At 33.7% G+C, this 24,958-nt stretch overlaps 1 protein-coding gene across 2 annotated transcripts in view; it reads left to right on the forward strand.

The window, feature by feature from the left end:
• NCKAP1 (NCK associated protein 1) overlaps nucleotides 1-24,958 on the forward strand; it is a 105,555-nt gene that overhangs the window by 31,169 nt on the left and 49,428 nt on the right. Inside the window, exons 3-14 of one of the 2 annotated variants that reach the window (XM_035007587.1) lie at nucleotides 5,381-5,473; nucleotides 5,652-5,708; nucleotides 6,653-6,795; nucleotides 6,879-6,969; nucleotides 9,969-10,106; nucleotides 11,444-11,492; nucleotides 15,534-15,690; nucleotides 18,076-18,132; nucleotides 20,356-20,452; nucleotides 20,880-20,986; nucleotides 21,744-21,876; nucleotides 24,368-24,449. In XM_035007587.1, the coding sequence (XP_034863478.1) occupies nucleotides 5,381-5,473; nucleotides 5,652-5,708; nucleotides 6,653-6,795; nucleotides 6,879-6,969; nucleotides 9,969-10,106; nucleotides 11,444-11,492; nucleotides 15,534-15,690; nucleotides 18,076-18,132; nucleotides 20,356-20,452; nucleotides 20,880-20,986; nucleotides 21,744-21,876; nucleotides 24,368-24,449 (1,204 nt within the window). The remainder of the gene's footprint in view (nucleotides 1-5,380; nucleotides 5,474-5,651; nucleotides 5,709-6,652; nucleotides 6,796-6,878; nucleotides 6,970-9,968; nucleotides 10,107-11,443; nucleotides 11,493-15,533; nucleotides 15,691-18,075; nucleotides 18,133-20,355; nucleotides 20,453-20,879; nucleotides 20,987-21,743; nucleotides 21,877-24,367; nucleotides 24,450-24,958) is intronic. The other variant, XM_035007588.1, reaches the window with a different exon arrangement.

Consider the following 24,958-nt stretch of genomic DNA (forward strand, 5'->3'; position numbering starts at 1 on the left):
ATTTATTTATTTATTTATTTATTTATTTATTTATTTATTTATTTATTATTATTTTCTAAAAAGATTTTATTTATTTATTTGACAGAGAGAGAGACACAGCGAGAGAGGGAACACAAGCAGGGGGAGTGGGAGAGGGAGAAGCAGGCTTCCCTCAGAGCAAGGAGCCCGATGCGGGGCTCGATCCCAGGGTACTGGGATCATGACCTGAGCCGAAGGCAGACGCTTAACGACTGAACCACCCAGGCGTCCCTCAAGTTGAGATTTTAGACAACAAACAATTAACAGAAATAAATACATACTTTGATTTGGAGATGAGTGGTAGGAAGAAATAAAAAGCAGGATAAGGAGTTAGAGAGTAATGAGGAAGGAGACTGTTTTAGAGAAGAATGCCTAACAATGGCTTCTCTAAAGAGAAATGTGGGAGTGAGCTATGCAAAGAAGTGGCGAAGAGCATCCCAGACTTGAGAAAGAGCAAGTGCAAAGGCTCTGAAGTAGGGCCAAGCTTGGTGAATTTGATTAACTGAGCAGGAAGACCAGTATGACAGCTTACAGAGTGAGGCTAGAGGAGTATGAAAGGAGATTGAGGTCTTAAAGATAGGCAGATGTCCTGTTTAAATTTTATTCTGAGGCACTGGTAGGGACTTTGTATTTTATTTTAAGTGTGATGGGAAACCACTGGAATTTTTTAAAAGCCTTTTATTTTGAAATAATATTAGACTTAAAAAATTTGCAGAGATAGTGCAGAGAGTTCCTGTATACTCTTTATCCAGTATTAATATCTTGCATAACCATTATTGGAATCAGTTTTTTTGGTAGTGTGTTACTTTAAAATTCTCACTCTCCTGCTTGTATGTGGAGAAGATTGAAGAGGCAAGAGATGAAGTATGGAGTCCAGTTTGGAGGCTAGTGTAGTGATCTAGGTGACAGTTGATGAGGCTGGTAGCTGACAGTTCAAGAGGTTTATCCAGATAGCTTCTTGGGACTTGTATTTTTAAAAGCCTGGTTTAGAATATCATACTAAGAAAATACACAAAGCTTTCCCTGAGACCAAACTTCTGTACTTGGAATTTTTTTTTTTTTAAAGATTTATTTATTTATATGAGAGAGAAAGAATGAGATGGAGAGAGAGCATGAGCAGGGGGAGGGTCATAGGGAGAAGCAGGGATCCCGATGTGGGACTCAATCCTGGGACTCCAGGATCATAACCCGAGCCTAAGGCAGTTTCTTAACCAACTGAGCCACCCAGGCGCCCTGTACTTGGTTGTTTTTTAAGAGGAACAAACTACTAGCATAATTTAGACCAAGAAAAATATTGTGCATAAGCAACTTTGTTAATGAAAGACGGTAATAATTGAAATAGGTGAATAAAGAACTATAGCCACATTTCTTTGTGTTGAAAATCAGTGAGTTGCTGTCTTAGCCATTGGTTCCTTATTGTAAGTTGCCAGTAATTTTTCTTTGAAAGAATGAAAACTAGTAAATACTACATTTCATCAATTTTTTTAGATACTTACTTTGTATGGAAAATGCTTCTTAATTTGACAAAGATTAATTACCAAGATTTTTCATTGCAAAGATACAGTCTTGTTTTATGATCTGCATGGCTAATCTTTATCTTGTTTATTTTCAGTTTTTACATATTTTACTTTAATGTTAAGAATAATGATTCATAGTTTGAAATTTTAATGAAAGCATTGTACAGATATTTTTTGCTAATGTATATAGTTAATCTGTGTATCTATGATATGCTTTTGAAAGTATTAATGAATAGAATGAATTCTTCTCAAAGTTGTACTTTTCTAATGTTCTGTTCTGTAACATCAAACAATTTATTACTAATTTATGTTCTTAAACTATTCCCTGCTTTTTGTTTGCTGTAAAACAGTGAGGTGATGACTTAAGAAAACTTTGTTTTGGAAGTTGAACCTAAAATTAAGTACTTTTTAGTAGTATCTACTCTCCTTCACTTTAAGAACTAAATGGTAGCATTTTTTGTGGTTGAATTCTGAAAGTTGTAGACACTTTTGTTCTTTGTTATAATTGAACTCTTTAATGCATAGCTTTGTGGAATTTATTTTCATTAAATAGGGAACATGATTGAGATGATTGAGTGAGATACTTGTAGAATATTTGGAACAGTATCTGGCAAGGCGTGCGTGCTCACTTAATATGAACTCTTATTAGAAGTACTATAAGTAGTATTGGGATTATTTAAAGTAGCCTTGTTTTTCCTTGTTTTGGAAAAAGTGGTCTGTGAGCCTCCTTTGTTACTTACCTAATGTTTAATGGGTATTTTCTGGGTGTCAGGCACTATCAGATGTTCTTATGTACATTATTTTGGCTCATGATGAGGGTATTAGGCTCTGAGAGGTGAAGTCATTTAGTCATGGGTGTGCAATAAGAGGTAGGCTTTCTAACAAAACTTCCCAAATCTGTCATCTGTCATTGACATATAAAGGCCTTTAATTTGTCAGAATCACTCCTCTGTTAGATGTTTATATTGGATACTTATGTGCAGAGCTATATGATATGGGTTGTGGAGATTGAAGAAATGAGTTTCATACGCTGTCTTACAGTGTTGGAGATAGCTGTGATACAAGGTAGAAAATGATATTATTAGAAATTATACACATTTAGAGGATGGAGATGTTTGCATTCAGGGAAGAAGTTTAATTAGGGATGGGTGTTTTTTTTTAAGATTTTATTTATTTATTAGAGAGAGAGAAAGAGTGAGTGTGAGCGGCAGAGAGAGAGAATCTGGAGCAAACTCTGCCTTGAGTGTGGAGCCTGTCGTGGGGCTCGATCCCAGATGACCTGAACCTAAATCGAGAATTGGACGTTTAACCGACTGAGCCACCCAGGTGCCCCCAGGGATGGTTTCTTGAAAATAGGTTAACATTTAAACTAAGTGATTTGGGAGTAGTGGGATTTGGACATCTCAGTAGAGGAAACAATAATGAAAACATGAGCTATGTATAGAAAATAGTGAATAGTTTGTTTTGGCTACTGTGTGTGAATGAATATAGGGGAAATTTTAGATTGGAAAGGTAAATTAAATTTAGGACCAAATTGTGTAAGGCCTTGAAAACTTGATGTTTTGAATTCAGACATTCATTAGTTGAGTGAATTTCTTTTAGTCATTGTAGAAGCTAGTTACATATGGTTTGGGGAAATAAAATTGAATGAGAAATTTAGACCACAATGAGATCTTATTATTAAAAAGGGAAATTGATGGGCATGCAGAATGGTAGAAAGAGCACTTTATTAGGAGTAAGGAAATGAGATTTCCAATCCTGACCCTGCCATGAAGGAGTTACATAACTTTGGAACAGTTCTTTTACATTCTGTGTGCATTAGGTTCTCAATATGTAAAATGAGGTTTGTATAAAAGATCATTAAAGCCATAATGAGATGGTGACTGTCTTTTTTTGTCCAAATTAGGATGCTGAAAGAGGTACTATTAATAATTAAGCCCAGTAGCAACTGAATTATATTCTTGCTTATCTTAATGAGTCTTTCACCTATTATGTTTCAAAACTCAAAGGACTGAAAAGCAAGAAAAAGGACTAAGACATTAATCATAAATGTTTAATGTTGAACAAGGTAAAGGTAGACTAATTGAGGAAATAGAACCTTTTAAACATTATTTTTAATTGAAGTATAGTTGACACACAGTGTTACATTAGTTTCAGGGTGTATGACATAGTGATTCTAGAAGTTTATATGTTAATACCGTGCTTACCACAAGGGTAGCTATCATCTGTCACAATACAGTGCTATTACAACACCCTGTGCTATACCTTTTATTCCCATGACTTACTCATTCTATCACCGGAAGCATGTGCCTCCCACTCCCCTTCACCCATTTTGACCATCTGCCACACCCTGGAAATAGAATCACTTTTAAATAAGTATCTGCTTGCTGTTATGAGTGGTAATGATTTGATTAAAAATGTGCATATGAACATGGAATTGTTTTGAAACAGATATATTCTTCAAAATAAAGTCAGTTACTATTGTAGATAAAGCTAAAAACAGTTATACATCACTGTAAGTATACACTTTAATATGTCTGGCATTTAGAGGAAGTAATGAGGTACTTCATTTACACATGTTTTTTAGACAAAATTCTTTAAATGTCTTCAGGGACTGAAGTCTTTAGGGTAGTTTACCCTGTATTAGCTGGGTCTACCAGACTGCTGTGCTTGCAGTTTTAAATAGTCTTGTTACAGTTTTGTGTTTTTTTTTCTTTTTAATCTTCCCTTGATGTTATACTCACTGCTCTGAATTTTCTGGCTTATCATAATGGTGTTCAGTACAGTTATGTAGAGAGGCATCTTCCCTCCCAACCTTCCTGTATAAGTAAGAACTGCGTGAGAGCTTCAAAATTGTGTGGATTTGGTAGCAAGTTTGTTATTTCAAGCCACTTTCCGTATTTTCTAGTTTGCTCATATTCTAGATAAGTGATTCTCAGACATTTAATGTAGATTCAGATCACCTGGGTATTTTATTAGATCTGGTATGGGCCTGAGAATCTGCTATTCTAATAAGCTCCTAAATGATGTGGAGTTGCTGTTCTGTAGACTACACTCAGTATCAAAAGTTCTGGAAAGTTTATTGGAATTCTGTCAGTCTTATGATACACAGGGCATTAAATATGGCTGGATTCTTTTGGAACTTATATTGATAGTTTTAAAAAGAAAATTAGGACTTTTGTAAATCTAATAATACAGTTGATTGAATAATATTTATCTTTTGTATTCACATTTCCCTCTTTCATGTTTACCAGTGTCTTAACCCTAGTTTTGCTTCTTTCTCATTTCTTTTTTTGTTGTTGTGGTTTTTTGCTTTTGTTTAATGTATTATTGTGTTTTGTGGATCTGGTCAGGGAACCGTTACTGTATTTTATGTTTGTATCTACATTTTATTTTGCATGCGTAACGTGGCTTTGCCTGGATGTTCTTTTTGGTAAGTTCCAAATTTATAAAGCATATTGTTTTTTTGTAGTGTAAGTTACAGTGTTTTTCATCTTTTTTTTCCTCTCACTTCTAGTAATGTGATCATGCTCATGAGTTGTTTTTAATTTTTTTAAAGAGTTCATTTGATATTCTTTCCTAACATTTTCCAACTTTCCTTAATAGTAGTTCAGTTTGATACTAATCTGCTTTGATTGGTTTTATAGCCTCACACTGTCAGTTGCTGATTACTGTTAGCAGTTGCTGTCTCAAGTATTTTGGTTTTTTAAAAAAGCCTTAATCATCTAAAGATATTGTTCTAAGAGCTTGTGCTTCCATATAGCAATCATAAAAGAAGATAGTTTGTAGTAAAATTAAATATCTTTATTCTGAATGAACAATGCATTCTAAATTTGTTTTTACAGCAACAGCTTGCACAGCTACAGAAAGAAAAATCAGAGATTCTGAAAAATCTGGCATTATACTACTTCACATTTGTAGATGTTATGGAATTTAAGGTAATGTATTTTAATATGTAATATTTAACATACAATGATGTTTGTTAATTGTATAAATTTCTTTATCACTTGTAGATAGTAAAATTTGAATTCTAGAACTAAGATTTAAATTTGTGTATGTTTTCTAAATTTAGTATTATTTATATAGATAAAAGATTAAAATAAGCTTTATTTTCAGGACCATGTTTGTGAATTGCTGAATACTATTGATGTTTGCCAAGTCTTCTTTGATATTGTAAGTATTATTTTCAGAAAAATGTCTGATTCTCTTCTGATTTTCTAATAGAGCTAAGGGGACTGAATATTTTTCTTCAGAAAAAAATTATGTGACTAGTGTGTGAAATTTTAGCATTGTTACATTGGCTTATTTTCTAGCACTTTTTTAAGGTAAGGAGTTACCATGTATTCTCTATTTTTACTTGTTTGTCACTGGATATAAGTCTTGCACATATTGGGAAATAGTAGTTAAGTTTAGTATTTTATTTTAAGGGGCCCAATTAAAAAAAAGTTAAGTGAATAATATTTTTCTCTGTGAAAGCATACTTGATGGACTCTTTCTTAGGTAAGACAATTTCTAGATACAGGAAGTCAAAGTGAAAAATGCCTCTATTGACAATTTACTTATTCAGTGAATTTTATTATTTATTTAATATTCTTTTTTCTTGCTTAGGCTCCATATTCCTTCTTATTCTGGTTTTGTTTATCCTTTTAAACTGTCATCAGTTAAGGCAATAACAAACTTTTTTTTATCCATAAAATTGTGTCACCAACACAAAACTGTTACCTATAACTTCCAAATTTTAGGTATATTTTTGGTTGAAGGAATTAGAATCTTAGAAATGGGGATGGGGGTGCCTGGGTGGCTCAGTTGTTAAGTGTCTGCCTTCGGCTCGGGTCATGATCCCAGGGTCCTGGGATTGAGCCCCGTGTCGGCTCCCTGCTCAGTTGGGAAGCCCGCTTCTCCCTCTGCTGCTCCCCCTGCTTGTGTTCCCTCTCTCGCTGTCTCTCTCTCTCCGTCAAATAAATAAATAAAATCTTTAATAAAAAAAAAAGAAATGGGGATAAAATAAATATAGAAAATTATTGGTTTTCAGTAGCTGCCATGAAGATTTGTGTGTGTGTGTGTGTGTGTTTAAAACTTTGCAAAATAAGGAGTTAAACTTGATTTTTGTTTTCTAGACTGTAAACTTTGATTTAACAAAGAACTACTTAGATTTGATCATAACCTATACAACACTAATGATACTGCTGTCTCGAATTGAAGAAAGGAAGGCAATCATTGGATTATACAACTATGCTCATGAAATGACCCATGGAGCAAGGTAGACCTGCATTATACAGATCTTTGTGAAATTCTCAGTTTGATGGCTAACACCTCACTGAAATTTGATATGTCTGTTTTAAGTGACCGAGAATACCCACGCCTTGGTCAGATGATTGTGGATTATGAAAACCCTTTAAAGAAGATGATGGAAGAATTTGTACCCCACAGCAAGGTAAGACCTGGTTTTTAGATGCAGTAGCAGGCATGTGAGATACAGGGTCAGGAGATGGAGCCCTGTGTTGGGCTCCATGCTGAGCCCATGTGGTGCTTGCTTAAGATTCTCTTTCCCCCTCACTCTTGCCTGCTCTCTAAAAAAAATTAAATAAATAAATAGGCATATGAAAAGGCATAAGGGTAAATAGAGTGATAAACTTCTTTTATGAAAAACATTATAATGGGATATGAATAATAGCTATGTATGGTTTTATCCAGTTGTGAACCAGAGAACTCATATTAGTTAGATTCCAAATAGTATTTGGAGACTCAGGAATCATTCATTATAGTTTTTAGATTCGGTATAGGGTATAGAGGTAGTGAAATTTAGTATTTGAGAATGTTTACTCTTATACCAGACTACCTGGGTTCTAATCCCAACTCTGCCAATTACTAAGTATGTAATATTGGGCAAGTTACTTAACCAACTTCATAGTATCTCAGTTTTCTTATCTGTAAAAATGGAATAATAGTACCTACCGCATATGGTTGTTAGGATGATTAAATGAGTTACTTCATAAAAAGTATTTGGATACATAGTATTTGATACATTTTATTATTATTATTTTTTTAATTTTCTTTTTCTTTGTTCTCCCCCCACCTGATACATTTTTGCTATATTACTAATAAAGCCTCTTAATGAGAAAAAATAAGAGTTTTGTGAAAATAATTTGGAATGTCTATCTTTTACAATATATTAAAAAAATAGTTCTTAATGAAACAGTTTTGGTTCAGAGGAGTCTTGCCATATGGTGTCTCTGCAGTAGGCTGCCTCAAATGTTCCTAAGCACATCGAGAAAATGTGTAGGTATCTCATACATCCTCATTATAGATAAGGAAATTGAGGGCTAGAGAAGTGACACAGTTAGTCATTTGGCAGTAATAGTGGCAAAACCAGAGCTAAAGCCCAAGATTTCAGAATCTTGGTTCATTCTCTTTGAATGATGAGAGTTAGACATTTTAATAATACACTATTTTGTATAAATCTGTTAATGCCAAGAATTTTCCCTCAGTTTTCTTACTCCTGTGAAAATTCTGAAGATGCATTTACAGAAGATTTGTTTGCAGTTTAATTTTTTGCAAAGCTGTATTATCCCACAAATTTATATAGGTTTAATGTTTTGAAGTTAGTTGGATCTTTAGTTAGAAAGACGCTAGTGGATGGCATCATTTTTGAAGTAAAAATCAGCATTGTAGATGGAAGTGTCAGGATTCCTCAGAGTGCTGAGCATATCATAGTCATCTGTCTCTGATTTTGGTAGTGCTTTTTCCTCACTTAGAACTGTCTTCCCTACTCCTCCCTTGTTTTCTCTGTGGATCCATTTCTGATTTTTTGCCAATCATGGATGGCCTTGTTTTTATTTACCCACTTCAAATTTGTTTCTTTTCCCACCTAGGTGATGAAAATTTCCTTAAAGGCTGTTGGATCTCTTTTTAAGTTCTCCATAATCATTCGCATATACTAGACTATTAAATTGCTTGAGGAGATTTGTCCATTTGGATTAGACTATTTCCTAATCATGATTTTTCTGATGTTCCGTGATATCCCAGTTTTTTTTTTTAAGTCTGTCTGTCTTTCTTTCTGTTGAGTGTGAATGGGGGAAGGGGCAGAGGGAGAGAGAAAATCTCAAGCAAACTCTGCGCTGAGTGTGGAGCCCAACAGAGGCCTCTATCCCACGGCCCTGAGATCGTGACCTGAGCTGAAATCAAGTCAGATGCTTAACTGACTGAGCCACCTAGGTGCCCCAATATCCCACGTTTTGGTAGAAAGTCTATCCTGTATTTGCTAGGATTTGTTAAAATTAATTTAATTTAAAAAATATATTCATAATCACTTGGTAGAGTATAATAAAAATACAGATTTCTGGGGTCTATTCCCAAAGGTTCTGGTTGACTAAGTTTTAGGTAGAACCTTGCTTTCTGTTTTCTGAACAAATCGCATGGTAACAGTCAGGTTAAAGAATCACTCTTGGGGGCACCTGGGTGGCTCAGTCGGTTAAGTGTCTGCCTTCAGCTCAGGTTGATCCCAGGGTCGGGGGATTGAGCCCTGCATCAGGCTCCCTGCTCAACGGCCTGCTTCTCCTTTTCTCTCTGCCATTGTGCTCTCTGGCTCTCTCTGTCAAATAAATAAATAAAATCTTTAAAAAAAATCATCATTCTTGTACAGAAATTTTAGGAAGCTGAGATGAGTACCAAAGCCCAGTTAAAAGCAAGCAAGAAGCAGATGAGAAGAAACATTAAATACCTTGATGATAAAGCTGTAATTAACAGACCAAATGGCAAATAGAAGTTAAGTAATTTATTAAGATAGAGTACATTTTTTTTATAAGGCATTCTTTGGAGAAATACGAAATATGTTGAGTTCTATTAACACTTAATCATATAACCCTAACATTCTGTTATTTCAGTGAGAACTGTCAGAGTACAAAAGAATAACACTAGGCTTCCTACCCCTTTTGAAATAAAGATCCCAAGATTGCCAAACATTTTAACTTCCAAGGATGTAACGTGATTTCCTGAGCTAAGCTCTTGCCCAGGAATGCAGAATCTATGTTGCTTTTATGAAATTAAAAAAAAAACTTGAGGGGCGCCTGGGTGGCTCAGTCGTTAAGCGTCTGCCTTTGGCTCAGGTCATGATCCCAGGGTCCTGGGATCGAGCCCCGCATCGGGCTCCTGGCTCAGCGGGGAGCCTGCTTCTCCCTCTCCCACTCCCCCTGCTTGTGTTCCCTCTCTCGCTGTGTCTCTCTCTGTCAAATAAATAAATCTTTAAAAAAAAAAAAAAAAAACAAACTTGAGATAGCCAGACCCGCCTCAGATATTATATGGAGCATAGTTGTAATTACGTTTTGTTGTTTTAGGATGATACGGTTAGAAACACACAGCAGTTATAGCTGAAATTTAAATGGAAAAGGAAAAAAAATTTTATTCCTCAACTTCCTTTTTTCCTATTTTAATTAGTCTCTTTCAGATGCACTGATTTCTCTTCAGATGGTGTATCCTCGAAGGAATCTTTCAGCTGACCAGTGGAGAAATGCCCAACTATTGAGTCTCATCAGTGCACCTAGTACAATGCTTAATCCTGCACAGTCTGACACCGTATGGTTCTATTTTTCACTTTTTGAATGAAAATAGTGAAGTTGATTTTTTAAAAATACCAGTTAGGCAGTGTTGTTGCAGTGTTTCTTCTAATTAGTATTAGCCTATCAGTGAAATTTATTGTAAAATGCTCAGTAAGTTATACTGTTGAGTTTATTTCTAAATTCTGATGCTGAGTTAATAAAATTAGTGTAAGTATTTTCTTTTAAAATTTAAATGTTTGTTTTCTGTTATAGTAGAAAATTTGGAAAATGCATAAAATTTTAAAGAAGAAAACAAAAATCACCTCAATCTTCACCGACTAGAGAAAATCATTATTATGTTCTTTCACACAGTGGACCCTTGAACAACACAGGTTTGAACTGTGCAGGTCCACTTACACCTGGATTGTTTTTGTAAATGTATTTTCTGTTCCTTAAGATTTTCTCAATAGGGGCGCCTGGGTGGCTCAGATGGTTAAGCGTCTGCCTTCGGCTCAGGTCATGATCCCAGGGTCCTGGGATCGAGCTCCGCATCGGACTCCCTGCTCAGTGCAGAGCCTGCTTCTCCCTCTCCCTCTGCCATTCCCTCTGCTTGTGCTCTTCTGTCTCTCTGTCAAATAAATAAATAAAATCTTTAAAAAAAAAAAAGATTTTCTTAATAACATTTTCTTTTCTCTAGCTTAATTTTAGTATAAGAGTATATTATATGTATAACATACAAAATATGTATTAATTGACTTTATGTCATCGGTAAGGCTTCTGGTTAATAGGCTTTTAGCAGTTAAGTTTTTAAGAGTCAGAAGTTTTTAGTGACTTTTCAACTACATGGGGAGAGGGGGTTGGCAGTCCTTACCCTCATGTTGTTCAAGGGTCGACTGTATTTTCAATCTTTTCTCTGTGTGTATGAACATAGATGTTCTGTATATGGAGAATATACACACATAATTACTGATTTGGATGAGACAGTGAGCATCCATGTACATAAGTCGTTTTTAACTTGATTAAAATATTATCCTTTGGAATATTACAAACTCTGAAATGGACTTGGGAAATTTGGAATAGACTTTTGGAAATTTATCATTTACCAGATTGAAGACAATTTGGCAAAATATTGTTTTAAGGGAGGTTTCAGGGAGTGTAAATGTGAAAGGGGCCCAGCTCTCATTTTCCTTTATGGACTGCACATTTAAGTATAAATTATAAAACTTTTATCCAACTTTTCAAATAAGTCATGGTGGTATTTGAGTCATGAATTGAGTAGTAAGAATTTTTAGGAGAAAGAAAGAGAGTGACTCAGTACAGGATTTGTTTTTTAGAATTTCTTTTAATCACAAATTTGTATCTTCTCTTTTTAAGATGCCTTGTGAATATCTCTCTTTGGATGCAATGGAAAAATGGATTATCTGTAAGTAAAATTAGTTTTGTAATTACCCCTCAGGTTTTAAGTTTTAGAGAAAAATAATGGGTAACATGGATTACTTCTGTGCTAAGCACTGTGCTAATAATAAGCCTTCTTCATGCTTATCTCATTCAGTTCTCATACTGACCCTGTCAGGATAGATAGTCTGTTTTAAAGATAAGGAATCTAAAGCTTAGTCCACATAGCTAATAAGTGACAAAGACAAAATAAGAACCCAGGCTAATGCCAGGGCTCATGGTATGTTATATTGCCTTTCAATGTAGCCATCAAAACTACATTTTTGTTTTGTTTTTAATGATTTTAAAAAATACTGTGTTTATTCAGCTAAGGTTTTTGATTTTGCTTTACTTTAGTACATGGTTGGCAGTTCAGTATACGTGGAGGATAAAATTACTAGTTGTGCTCCTGAGAAGTTCACAGACTATAGGGGAAATAGACACAGTGACCCACAGATATAATACAGAATGAGAATTGCTATAATACAATTACTTCTACAACCCCAAAGTCCAGTGGAAGAGGGGAATAATTTTGAGCAGTTTGTTTGGTTTTTTTGGTTTTTTTTTTACTTCGTCTAGTTCTTGTTTCTTGATTTATTAACTAGTAGGTAGTATTTGTTGACTTTTTCTTATAGTGTGTCTCAAACTACAGTGCCTTCAGTTTTCTTTTTTTAAATTTTTTGGATTGATACTTACATAAAATACGGATTACTAAACTACTGACAACTAAAAGTGAATTACTAGACTTACCAGAAATGAATAAAGACACAAAGTAAAAGCCTACATTTTTAATTATTAGATTCAGTTTAGTCTAACAATTAGATTATTACTAGGTTTCTACTCATAAATGTCAAATTTTTGTAAAAGTTTCTAAGTACTCTCTTTCTTCACTTAATCTCATTATGCCCTGGCACTTTGAATAGCACTGTTATTAGTATGAAAGCTTATACTCCCTGTCCTTAGCATTTTTTTAAAGATTTTATTTATTCATTCATTCATTCATTCATTCATTCGTTCCTTCATTTAGAGTCTGCACACATGCGAGTGGGTGAGTGGGGGGCAGAGAGAGAGAGAGAGAGAGAGAATCGCAAGCAGACAGGCTGAGCATGGAGCCTGTCTCAAGGCTTGATCTCAGGACCCTGAGATAATGACCTGAGCCAAAATCAAGAGTTGGATGCCCCTCCTTAGCCATTTTTATTAATTATATTTTTTACATTGATTAGTTTTGTGATACTTATATTTTCTATAATGATAGTTAAGATTTTAATCCTTTCTCTTAGTTGACTCAAAACACAGCTTTCAAAGTATTGATTTTGCTGAAATATATTGTGATCCTTGATTGTTCATGTTTATGGAAGTTTGGCTGTAGAACAGAGGTGATTATTAGAGTTAGGTGGCATGGGTGACCTCTAGAGTTAATAGCACTAGTTCCCCCAGTCTGTACAGGAAAGCTGATTATAGGGCTTTGTGTGATGAGCAGGGAAGTGGGTCCAAAGGCAGGCTACTCTAATTGGGGATACAGGGACATAGAGAAGGCATACAGATGTGGAATGACCACAGTTGCCAAAGTAAGGAAGGTGATTTACTCTGAGTTTTGCTGCTTTCATGTAATTGAGCCTTGAGTAGAGTTAACAGAGGTTAAGAATTACCTTAAACTCTGTACTTATCTTTTTTTTTTTTTTAAAGATTTTATTTATTTATTCACGAGAGAGAGAGAGAGGCAGAGGGAGAAGCAGGCTCCCCGCTGAGCAGGGAGCACGATGCGGGACTTGATCCCAGGACCTTGGGATCATGACCTGAGCCAAAGGCAGACGCTTAACCATCTGAGCCACCCACGCGCCCTGTACTTATCTTTTTGACCTCTATACTCATAGTAGGACTTTTCTGTAGAAGGTGGTCTACTTTCTTTAGCACTAGATTAGTTCAAAGTGTGGTCCCTGGGTCAGCAGCATCACCTAGGAACTTGTTAGATACACAGAATCTTGATCTCCACCTTAGACCTGCTGAATTAGGCTGTGAATGGATCCTAGCAATCTGATTTAAAAAATCATAAGCCTTCCCAGTAATTCTGATGAAACCTAAAGTTTAAGGATCATGGGTCTAGATTATAGTCTGGGGCCAAGAGTTATTTAGAGTCTGGAATGTTGAAGACCCAGCTATTTGGAATGCAATTATAAAATAACTTAAACTGATATTCTTTTCAGGGTCTATTCTTGCTATAGGTTGGACTCGGAAGACTCCTTGGGAAAGATCTCTTTTCATCTCTGGAGTTTTGGGTTACTAATTCCAGTCTGTTTTTAAATTGATAGTTGAGTTCTACCTGCTTTCTATCTTAAAAGATTTTCTCTAACTTTCTTGTCTAGTATCAGTTTTTTTTATCTTGTTCTCCAGCATTTTTGTGGCTTAAATTTTTTTCTGTCCTTTTAATGGGACATTGGTGGGGAAAGGAGGGTAATGTGTGATTTAATAAACCATCCTAATCTTGGGCAATCGAATTTAAATTACATTACCTTTTTTGATTCTATCATAAACAAATGGATATACTAAATTCAAAGGTAATCCGTATCTTAAAAAAATAAAACATATGGTAACCCATAATATAACTGCTAATATTTTTAGAGAAACCTTTTATTGTCAGCAGCAATTTTGTGAATCTAAGTATTCAACAAGGTATAAGACACTAAGTGAAATCTCTTTTCACTCGGGTTTAGAGTAAAAAGTCATTACATAAGGCAAGAATCTTTTACAGTTTCTCTTGAGGATTCTTTAAATTTCTGTACATGTATTCTGTTTCTTTGCTTGTGTACCAGATTGTATAATTGGCTTGTGTTTAGGGGTCCTGTTCCATTAAAAATACTTTTATGTGTTTCAGGAAATTTAAGAAAGTTAAATACACTTCTGTACATATGATTCCACAGTATATGCCTACTTAACTTAAAAAGTTAACTTGTGTAGTGGCCCTGTTTTTTTTTTTTCTCTCAAAGATTTTATTTATTTGACAGAGAGAGAGACAGCGAGAGAGGGAACACAAGCGGGGGAGTGGGAGAGGGAGAAGCAGGCTTCCCGCTGAGCAGAGAGCCCGATGTGGGGCTAGATCCCAGGACCCTAGAATCATGACCTGAGCAGAAGGCAGGTGCTTAACGACTGAGCCACCCAGGCGCCCCAGTAGTGGCCCTGTTAAAAGGAGGTTGAGCTAAGAATAAAAAGATAAATGGCAAGTTGTATATTAATGATTCAGGAGTTTAGAGGTGGCAGTGACTACTGAGAATCCTAGGGAAATTTCACAGGAAATAGGATTGGTTTGTAACTGGCCCATTACAGTACCTTGTGTATAGCAGGCACTGAGTAAATGTTGAATGAATGACAGATAAGGTTTTGTGACCTAGTATAGAGGGCTAGAGAGGGCATCCACAAACATATGTATGATTATACATTTGTGTAAGATTTCCAAAGTAGATAACAAAAGATGAGAGATCTGAATTCATGTACTAGAGAGCAGCATAATATATTGAAAGAATCTTAGGCTTTAAGGGTAAATACTTGAGGCTAACTCTAGCTCTAACATGTTAATGGTATAACTTTAGGTAAGTCACTGAACTTTCATTTCTTCATCTGTAAAAGAGAAGGATACCATCTGTTTTATCTACTCCACAGAATTACGTGAGATAATATACGTGAAAACTTATTTGGTAAACTGTGCGTTGCTATGAAAATGCAAGATGCTATTGCATTTCTTCTGGTGATTTAGAAAAGTACATTAGTCTTACTTTTCAGTTATTTTAACAGTTGTTATGATTACTGTATTATGTGTTAATTAGTAACTTCTGATCTTTGGCTTAAAATACAAAGATTTTTGAAAATGTCTTTTACTCATTTATTAAAATGACTTCTTACACAACCCAGAAGCAACATTTCTTTTTCTCATAGTGATTGTGTTTATATTTCTGAAAATTTTGAAAGCTACTTTGTAACTGAAAGAATTTAATTTTGGAATACTTTTATATTTGTATTTACTTGTGTTTTTTTAAAGTTGGCTTCATTTTGTGCCATGGGATTCTAAATACTGATGCGACAGCATTGAATCTTTGGAAGCTAGCTCTTCAAAGTAGCTCTTGCCTCTCTCTCTTTCGGGATGAAGTTTTCCACATTCACAAAGCTGCAGAAGACTTATTTGTAAACATACGAGGGTATGGCATTTTCATTTATCTTGTCTTTTTTTGGAGAAGGGTAGTGAGTGGATTATCTTTATTGAAGTTTGTTGATAGAGAAGGGTCATGATGCAAGAAGGTATCATCTGTATTATCTTACTGGCCATAGTAAGTTGTTTTTAACAATCATCCTGATACGGTAGTATTCATATTTTTTATAGGTAACTTGATAGATTAAAATATCTAGTGTTTCTGCCCTTTCAAAATTTGTATTCTAGGATAAAGATGTGTCCTCTTTTGTAAATCATGATATGGATTTAGACATAAATATTGCTAAAAGTACCATATACATTTTAGAGTTTTGACATTTTTGTAAGTGCTATTTAAAAGGATGTGAATCAATCAAAAGCTCTTTAAATTAGTTATAACAATTACAGAAGTCATACCGCTGCACATAGAAATCATGTTTCCTTTTAATAAGGTGTTCCAAGTGACTCATTTATATTCATTCCCTATAAAGCAAGCGGTTCATACAAATTTGTTTCCTTGAAATTGTTAATGCCTGCATTGCTTTCCACATGAGGTTCTATAGACAGTATATAAGACAGGTTGAATTCAGACTTGGTAGCAATTTTGAAATCTTTTGAAATTAGGAGCATCTAAAATATTCTGGGGCGTCCTGTACCTGAAAGTGTTGAATAATTATGTTTGGCTTCTTAGCTTCAGATAGAAATGAAGTTTACCTACGTTTATTTCATATCCAATTTAGAAATGTCTTGATGAAATTGAGATGAAGCAACTGTTAGTTATTAAAAAATAAAGATCTGTTAAACCTACCAACTTTAGCCTCAAATTTTAGTATGTGTAAGAATTACAGGTTCCTGGACATCATCCCTAACTTGTATTTCCTATATCTGTATCTTGAAGAGGCTAAAGGAATCTGCCCTCTTTCCCCTAGTAATTTTTGAAGTAAAATTTACAGACAGAAAAATGCATAAATTTTAGGTGTCTACAACTTTGTATATAAATACTCTAGGTGATCACCTAGTCAAGATACAGAACATTTCCATTATTCCCAGAAAATTGATTTGTGCCCCTTTTGGTCATTACTGCCACCCCTGATCTCCCACCTCCCAGGCCCTTGATCAAGTGACCACTGTTCTGACTTCTGTCACCATGGGTGTTTCTGACATTGTCATGTGGTAGTTTCTCAGTCATAAAATGAGGTCTGGTGCCCTATGTACTTTCCAGCTCTTATTTGGCTTTTATTTTAGGTGGTGGAGTACCTGAAAATCCTATGTCATATGGGATACTTTCTAATTGATTTTCATTTTCTAGTTGATTCAGGTTGAAAATCATGAAACTTGTAGCATATTGATAGCTACTCTGTGGAATCATATTTAAATATATATAAGCATTTAGAACCAGGTGGTCTATATATTGAGCGAATTTATGCGTGGTACACATAAGCTTAATGACACCATGAGACCGATTGTCTTGATGTTAACACTTTTCTTTTTTTTGGTTATGCTTTTCTAATATTAATTTACCATTTAAGAATCTTCATATTTGAAGTTGAGAAGTCTTAATTTTTATTAAATTTTGAGTGATCAGTTTAAAATATGACTTCCAGTAGTTACACGTCAGATTGTTAAGTATAAAGGTTATTAATTATGAAGGACAGTGATTACAGAATTAATGTATTTTGGACATTTGCTCAAAGAACACATAAATCTTAGAGTATTTAATTTAGAAGTTGGAGTTCTTAGTATAACTGGTTTATTCAGGTTGTCAGGAAGATAGTTTTAACATTTTAGGAGTTTTGAGTTTTTGTATGTAATATTTATGAAAATAATGTATTTATTAGCATTTATTTTTCAAATGTTACCTTTAAACTTTTGATGTTGGTGTCCTGTTTCTTTTAATTTAAAGTAGTCAGTATGCTTTCCTGCCCCAGTTTTTTCTACCACAAAACCCCTATCTCCAAACATTCACTAGTGTTGCTCACTAGTGTATGTTCTTTCAGAACTTTTTTTATAAGCTAGCATAAAAATCAGAAGTAATAGCTTTGTTATTACTTTAGATTTTGGGAAACCACTGTTAATTACATTGGAAGTATAATTTTAATGACTCCATAGGGGCTTAATGAGGTGTATTTAATCAAGATCTACATAATGAGCTTTAATTTTTTTTGTGAGATTTAATATAATATGAGATCTATTTTTCTAAGAAGACTTTACTGGGTACTATAAGGTACCAGGAAAGGAGGTACGTGGATTTCTTCCATGCATTTTTAGTTTGAGGGCCAGTTTTTCTTGCCGCTAATAGTAATTTTTAATTGACTTTTAGTGTTTGGCTAATTCGTTTCGACTGTTACCGATGAAATTAAGATTAACATGGTTCTAAATTTTTTTTTCCACGTAGCTATAATAAGCGTATTAATGACATAAGAGAATGCAAAGAGGCAGCTGTGTCACATGCGTAAGTAGTTCTGTCTTATAAGTGGAACTTAAAATCAAGAAGAATTTCTTTCTTAAAGAATAATTTTGTTGAAGTGATTGCAGGTTAACGTGTGCCAGATGTGATAGAAGTGAGAGACTTTGAATCAATGAAAAATAAGCACATATCCTCAGTATCTGCTTAGCTTCAAGTTAGTGTAGACAGATCTTAAATATTTTTGAAGTGTTGATAAAAATGCTCTAAGGAAGTACCATACAAAGGTCTTTTATTTTAGATATCATTCAAGTCTTTTACCATTACTAGGCTTTTGTGCCAATACTTTCCAAGTTGTGATGATTTTTGTACTATTTCATGAAAATTTGACATATCTTCACACTCTCCTAAGTAGTATTTACTTTTCAAAGTATGCCTTTCCTGAATTGTAGTAAATATTATATATTAGTAAGTATATAGAATAACTTAAAAGTTAGCATATTTAAGATCTTTGAACAACTTTTCAGTTTTATCATAAATTATAAATAATTTGATATTTCAATTGAATTGTTATAGGTGGTATACTTGTGTAGAATATTTTCTCTATTGAGCTTAGATAGAAGTAATATTATTTGATCCATCTGTATTTCTATAAGCCAGAGAGAAGATAATGCACCATTGCCATTGATGAAAATATAAAACGACAAGTTTTAGAATTTAGGTTTAGGCTATGGGATGGATATTGGGACTTTAAACCATCTTTATTCATTGCTGTCAGTGCTGTATCATTTCCTCATGCATGTTTTTTCACTTGAATGAGATGCTTATATTATTAGAAGTTATTTTCTAGTATAAATAACATACTTTGGAGTGTGTTAGAATTCCTTTCTTGACATACAGAAATACAAATGACTATCACTTCTTCATTGGATAGACCCTGTTGTAAGCCATATATATGGTGTCATAGCTATCTTTTATGAAACTTTTAAAGGTAAGGCATTTTCCCCCCTTTATTTATTATATAAAGTAATCATAAGTGGTAAGCAGTAGTAATTTTTCATAGGAATTCCTCATTCCCATAATCCAGGCTTAGTACTTTATAGACATTCTCTCTCTGTATTTACAACACCATAGGCACCTTGTAGCAACTCTGTGTAGTAAAATAGTCAAAATAACAGTTGACCCCTTTCTTCTTAGAAATTGCACAGGATGACTTTATTATTGTCAGATAAAAAAGAGCTTGTCATTGGAATTAACCTAACGTTGTAAAAGTACTGTGTATCAGCCATTATAAGATGTATCTTTTGAGGCAGGTATCATCATCCCTGTTTTATAGATAAGAGACTAAAACTAGGAGAGGTGAAACCTAAGGTCACTAGACAGAGGTTGGATTTTAATCAGAGTCTTCTAAAACTAATCTGTGTCCTGGCCAAATTTCTGGTATTCTATATCCCTTACACTTGTTTTTTTGGCATATATATATATTGCGTGTGGGGGGGGCTGTTGGTGGTGCCATTTTTTGTACCTATGAAAATCTTAAAACCTAAAATTGGGACTGTATATTTTGCATAGTGTGAGAAGTTGGAATACTTAAAACATTCTGTGATTTTTTTTCCATATTAATATGTGAGAGTAATTCTTTTTAAAAATCTGCATTTCATTTAAAAAATACCTAGTAATGAATATTTATAATTATCTTTTCCTTTCCTCATCTTTCTGTTTTTGAACAAGAGTGCCAAATGATCTCATCCTAATGTCTTTCTTGTATATAGCTCTTGTTTAGTCAGTCTTATATATTTAATAGGAACGTACTTAATAAACTGGATATGGATTATCATATATTTATTAACTTGTGTTCATTGATTTTTTTGTGGGGGTGACAGAAATGTATATACATAGTAGAACATTGCTTGCTTTCAAGGATTTCACAGTCTAGTTTATAAAGTGCTAGGCTAAATGGTATTAAAGTTGCAGAAATTATTTAGAAATGGACATCTGGAACTGCTTTTTGAAGGATTGGTCTTGAAGTTTGGGTAGGATTTTGATAGGTGGAGAGTAACAGAATAAACATGGTTATAAAAACAGCATAAGAAAGACAAGGATAAACGTAAGATTGGAAAGTCATTTAATGACATGACATACCATAGAAGATATTTGTAGGGACTTCTTTCTAAAAAAACTTTGGAAATTGACCTGAAATGATAAGTTATTTAATTGCCAATAACAATTTTAGTGGAAACAGATAAATTATAATGATGTCTTTCCCTGTAGTGGTTCAATGCACAGAGAAAGACGCAAATTTTTAAGGTCTGCACTGAAAGAATTGGCTACTGTCCTCTCTGATCAACCGGGCTTGCTAGGTCCGAAGGTAATTGATTTAATTCTTGCTTTAACTACAGGTGTGCCATATTAAAATGAAAACTTCTGTGTGAAATTTTACTAAAATTGATTTAATTTCTTAACTATAGGTGTGCCATACTAAAATTAAAAAAATATTTTCTATGGGAAATTGTACTAAAATTTGAAATTTTACTAAAACATATTTAACTGAGAATGAATTTACTTACTTGACACTCATACATCACACCTTCCTCCCTTTTTCTCACTTCTTACTTATATGTGTACCTTTCTTGATACATATCTCCCAAGTTTTCTTTTGTGTTTTCATTTTTGTCTTTTGAACTTGATTTTATCAGTTCTTGCCGGTGACTTTTCACTTAGAGAAAGATTATGGATAGGTTTTACTTTTAATCTTGGCATGAGAATAAGCAATGTTGTTTATTTTTTTTAATTAGGCACTTTTTGTTTTTATGGCATTATCCTTTGCCCGTGATGAAATTATCTGGCTACTTCGTCATGCAGATAACATGCCAAAGAAGAGTGCAGATGACTTTATAGACAAGTAAGTTAGCAACATTTAAAAAGTTATTTTTTAATATTTTGGATGTATGAGATATGGAACTTGGGAACTTGGAGTTAATTTATTTTGAAAGACCTTTTTAAGGGCTTTGCATATTTCATAATAAAAGAATATTTATAATATATCATTAGATGATATGAATTAGAATGCAGAGTCTACTTTAGCTTAATATTAGGGCTTTTAGTGTTTCCTTTCTAATACTCTAGGTGGTCATAAATTCTTCCTTGTTTTCTTGCTATAACCAGTGATATTTCCTTTGGAATTCATTTTTTAAGATGATTTACTACACAAAAATTTAAATAAGAATCCTTACGAAGTAGAGTTGCAACCAAGTGTGTGATTTGAAATGTCTTTCTCTCATTTTAGTCCACAGTTTTTGAATAGGAGTTAGATAAATGAAGCAGAGAAATAAGAGCGTACAGAAAAGTCTTATTCCTAATCTCCTAATCTTCTTTCGTTTGTGATATTTTTGTAATGATGTAATTTATGAGATACCCTAATTTTATTTTCATTTTGGGTTTTCCTTTATCAACTTCTTTAGTCATGGCTGTTTTGCTGTTCTTTTATTTTTGTTTTCTATCATGGAAATATCTTTAGAAAGTAATTGACATAAAATGATATTTAGCAGTGCTTTTTCTAAGAAAAAATACTTCTTGTAGTAATACCAAAGTCATTTTATATTTTCCTTGATAATGATGAATTTATTTTTTGAAATACTTTTCTTGAATTTTTTAAAAAGGCACATTGCTGAATTAATATTTTACATGGAAGAGCTTAGAGCACATGTAAGGAAATATGGACCTGTAATGCAGAGGTATTATGTGCAGTACCTTTCTGGCTTTGATGCTGTTGTTCTCAATGAACTTGTGCAGGTAAAAACTGTATCATGCTATTCTCCCTATTGTTCTTTCCTTCCCTCCTTTCTAGTAACTGATTTGTTTGCTCAGTATAATCTAGTGCCAAGTGGTGGAGATACAAGTGTAAGTCAGTCATTGTCATATCTTGTCAAGGAGATCATCATCTAGAGGGGAGAAAACACTTAGTTGTAGTTGAGTGTAATAGTTGTTATGCTTAATTGTGTACACAGTTCAGAGTGAACACAATGCAGGGAATAATTCTTTATTTTGGAGGTGGAGGTGTACAGTGACCAAATTATAGAGGGCCTTGCAAAAGAGGAGGATAGCCATAAATCAGATTTAACCAAGTTTTAGAGGAAAAGTAGAAGATAAATCTTTTGGCAAAGTATGTTAGAAGGTGACCAGATTTTTAAAAAAAAATTCATCTAGATGACCTAATTCATCTAGATGACCTTTGATTAAATATCCTAATTTTATTTTCAATTTGGATTTTCCTCTGTTGATTTTTAGTCTTCTTTTTTTTTGGTTTCTATAATTTCTTTATTCAGTCTTTTTCATCTTAATATAAATTTATCTTTATTTCAAATAAGCTAACTAAGGAAAATGGTTTTTTTTTTTTGGCTTCATTTTATAAAATCAAGATGTCTAAAGACTACTAGTAAACTAACATATAAAGAACAGCATGAATTCTCTGTATTTTAAAACTACTGGTTTTCTAGAGGAATAACCATACTTTGATAACCTGTTTTTTTTCCAAACCTACCTAAAAATGCGAATAAGAAAATAAAAAATTGTTCATGTAATTGTTTACCTTGAATTATATGTACACCTCATAGGTTACTATCCTGAACTGATGTATTTTTTCCTCTATCCACTAGATGGAGCTCAGATGCTTTCTGTCTAGAATGCCCATTAAAAACTGGAATAGAAGGGCTGATTTTATCCCTAAAATGTTACTACTTTGCTGTACTTTTATTTAAATAGTTACTACTTACCAGATAAACCAGAGGCTTTTGTGCTGTCACAATTTAAAAGATAAACCGGACTCCTGGTTTCATGTCATTTTGAAACTTGCTGTGGCTGGTTAGATATTAGTTAATAAATGTTGTAGATTTATGTTACATTATATTAAAATTTTTAAGTCATTCCATCTCTTGTGGTGTCTTTTACATCAGTTGTATTTTAACAATACTAGGAAAATTAAAGTTTTATTTGTTTTTCTGGAATTACAATATTAGAAGCAGTAATAATAATATTAATTGTCAGGTTTATTGATAGTATATTTTACTACGTCTATGCACAATTCTATGAGGTTAGATATAGTTACCATATGTTGAAGAAAAAAGAATTTACATAACTTGCTCAGTATCCTAGAGTTCATGAGTAATAGAGCCAGTATTTGAGCACAGGCTTTAACGCCAGTGCCCGAGCTGTTTATACCCTCTTCTGTTGTAAAGTACATGCCTGGTGTTTTTAACCATTAACTAGGATTTAAATTTAGAACTAAGATTAACCTGTTAATATAGTTCACTGTAATAGGTGTTAAATTTTTTTATTGAAGTGAAAAGTACATAACATACAACTTTCTATGCTAACCATTTTTAAGTGTACAGTATAATGAAATTATGTATATTCACATTGCTGTGTAGGTTTTAAAAATTATGCTATTTGTGAGCTAAGCATCCACTTTTTAAAAAAATATCTTATTCAGCAACAACTTCAGATGTAGTTTTTAAGGTATTCAGTTTTTTAGCTGACTTAGGAATATTTTGGTCCTAATTTTGTTGAAATATAATTTACACACAATAAAAGTCACCTGTTTTCAGTGTACCATTTGAATTTTGACAACTGTACGTCCATGTCACTACCACTATAGTCAAGACATAGAAAATTTCCGACACTTAAAACACTTAAAATTTTTTTTTTTAAAGATTTTATTTATTTATTTGACAGATGCGGGGGTTGATCCCAGGACCCTGGGATCATGACCTGAGCCAAAGGCAGCCACTTAACCAACTGAGCCACCCAGGCGCCCCTAAATTACTGTTCTAACAAAAACCCACATCGGGCTCCCTGCTCCATGGGAAGCCTGCTTCTCCCTCTCCCACCCCCCCCCCCCCCCTGTGGTCCCCCCCCCCCCGTTTCTCTTTTTCAAAAAAAAAAAAAAAAATTTTAAAAAAAAAAAAAAAGTTTTCTTGTGTACCTTTATAATTTATTTTCTCTCTAAACCCTGGGCAACCATTCATCTGCTCTTTGTCACTTTTGCCCTTAAAAACATTTTTTCTCATATAAATGGAATCGTATACTATTATGATTTTTTTCAATTAGCATAGTGTTTTTGAGATTCATCTGTGTTAATGTATGTATCATTTCATTCCTGTTTAAGGCTGAAAAATATCCACAGTACGGATATACCAACTTGTTTATCCATCCACCACTTGATGGACCTATGAATTGTTTCCCCAGTGAGATGTTTTTAACATTATTTTTTGTTTCTTTTTTTCAGAATCTTTCTGTGTGCCCTGAAGATGAATCGATCATCATGTCCTCTTTTGTTAACACTATGACTTCCCTGAGTGTAAAACAAGGTGAGTCTTCCAAACAAAAACATATTTTCTCCTAATTAGATTTTCAAATTTGATTATTAAGGAGGGGATTTAACAGTTAATTTTTCTAGACTCATTTATTTTAGACACATTTACTCTGTTCTCTTTTGTCTTAGCTTTGTTCTCTCTGAAGCAAAAGTTGCCAAAATGGGTGTGTGATGATGTTTATAAAAATAATGAGAATTATAGCTTGAAATTTCTTATTATTCAGCAGGGGGGAAAGGACATTTTGTAATTAAAAAAAAACAAAACAAAACATAAGTATATATGTGGTCCAAGCATCACCTATGACAGTAGTTGGTACCACTGATAAAATTATGTTTTAAAAAGTGCCAGGCAGTTCCATATTATCCTATTTAATTCACATCAGTTTTAGAAAGCTGTTTATACTTTTATTTGGTAGATTTGGAAACTCAGGGTTTGAGAGTTAATCTCTCAGTTATTTGCCCAAGCTCTAACAGGTATTAAGTACTAGTGTAGGGATTTTTTTA

This window comes from Mirounga leonina, unplaced genomic scaffold (assembly GCF_011800145.1).
Source record: "Mirounga leonina isolate KUSES-001 unplaced genomic scaffold, KU_Mleo_1.0 Mir_151, whole genome shotgun sequence".
Lineage (NCBI taxonomy): Eukaryota > Metazoa > Chordata > Mammalia > Carnivora > Phocidae > Mirounga > Mirounga leonina.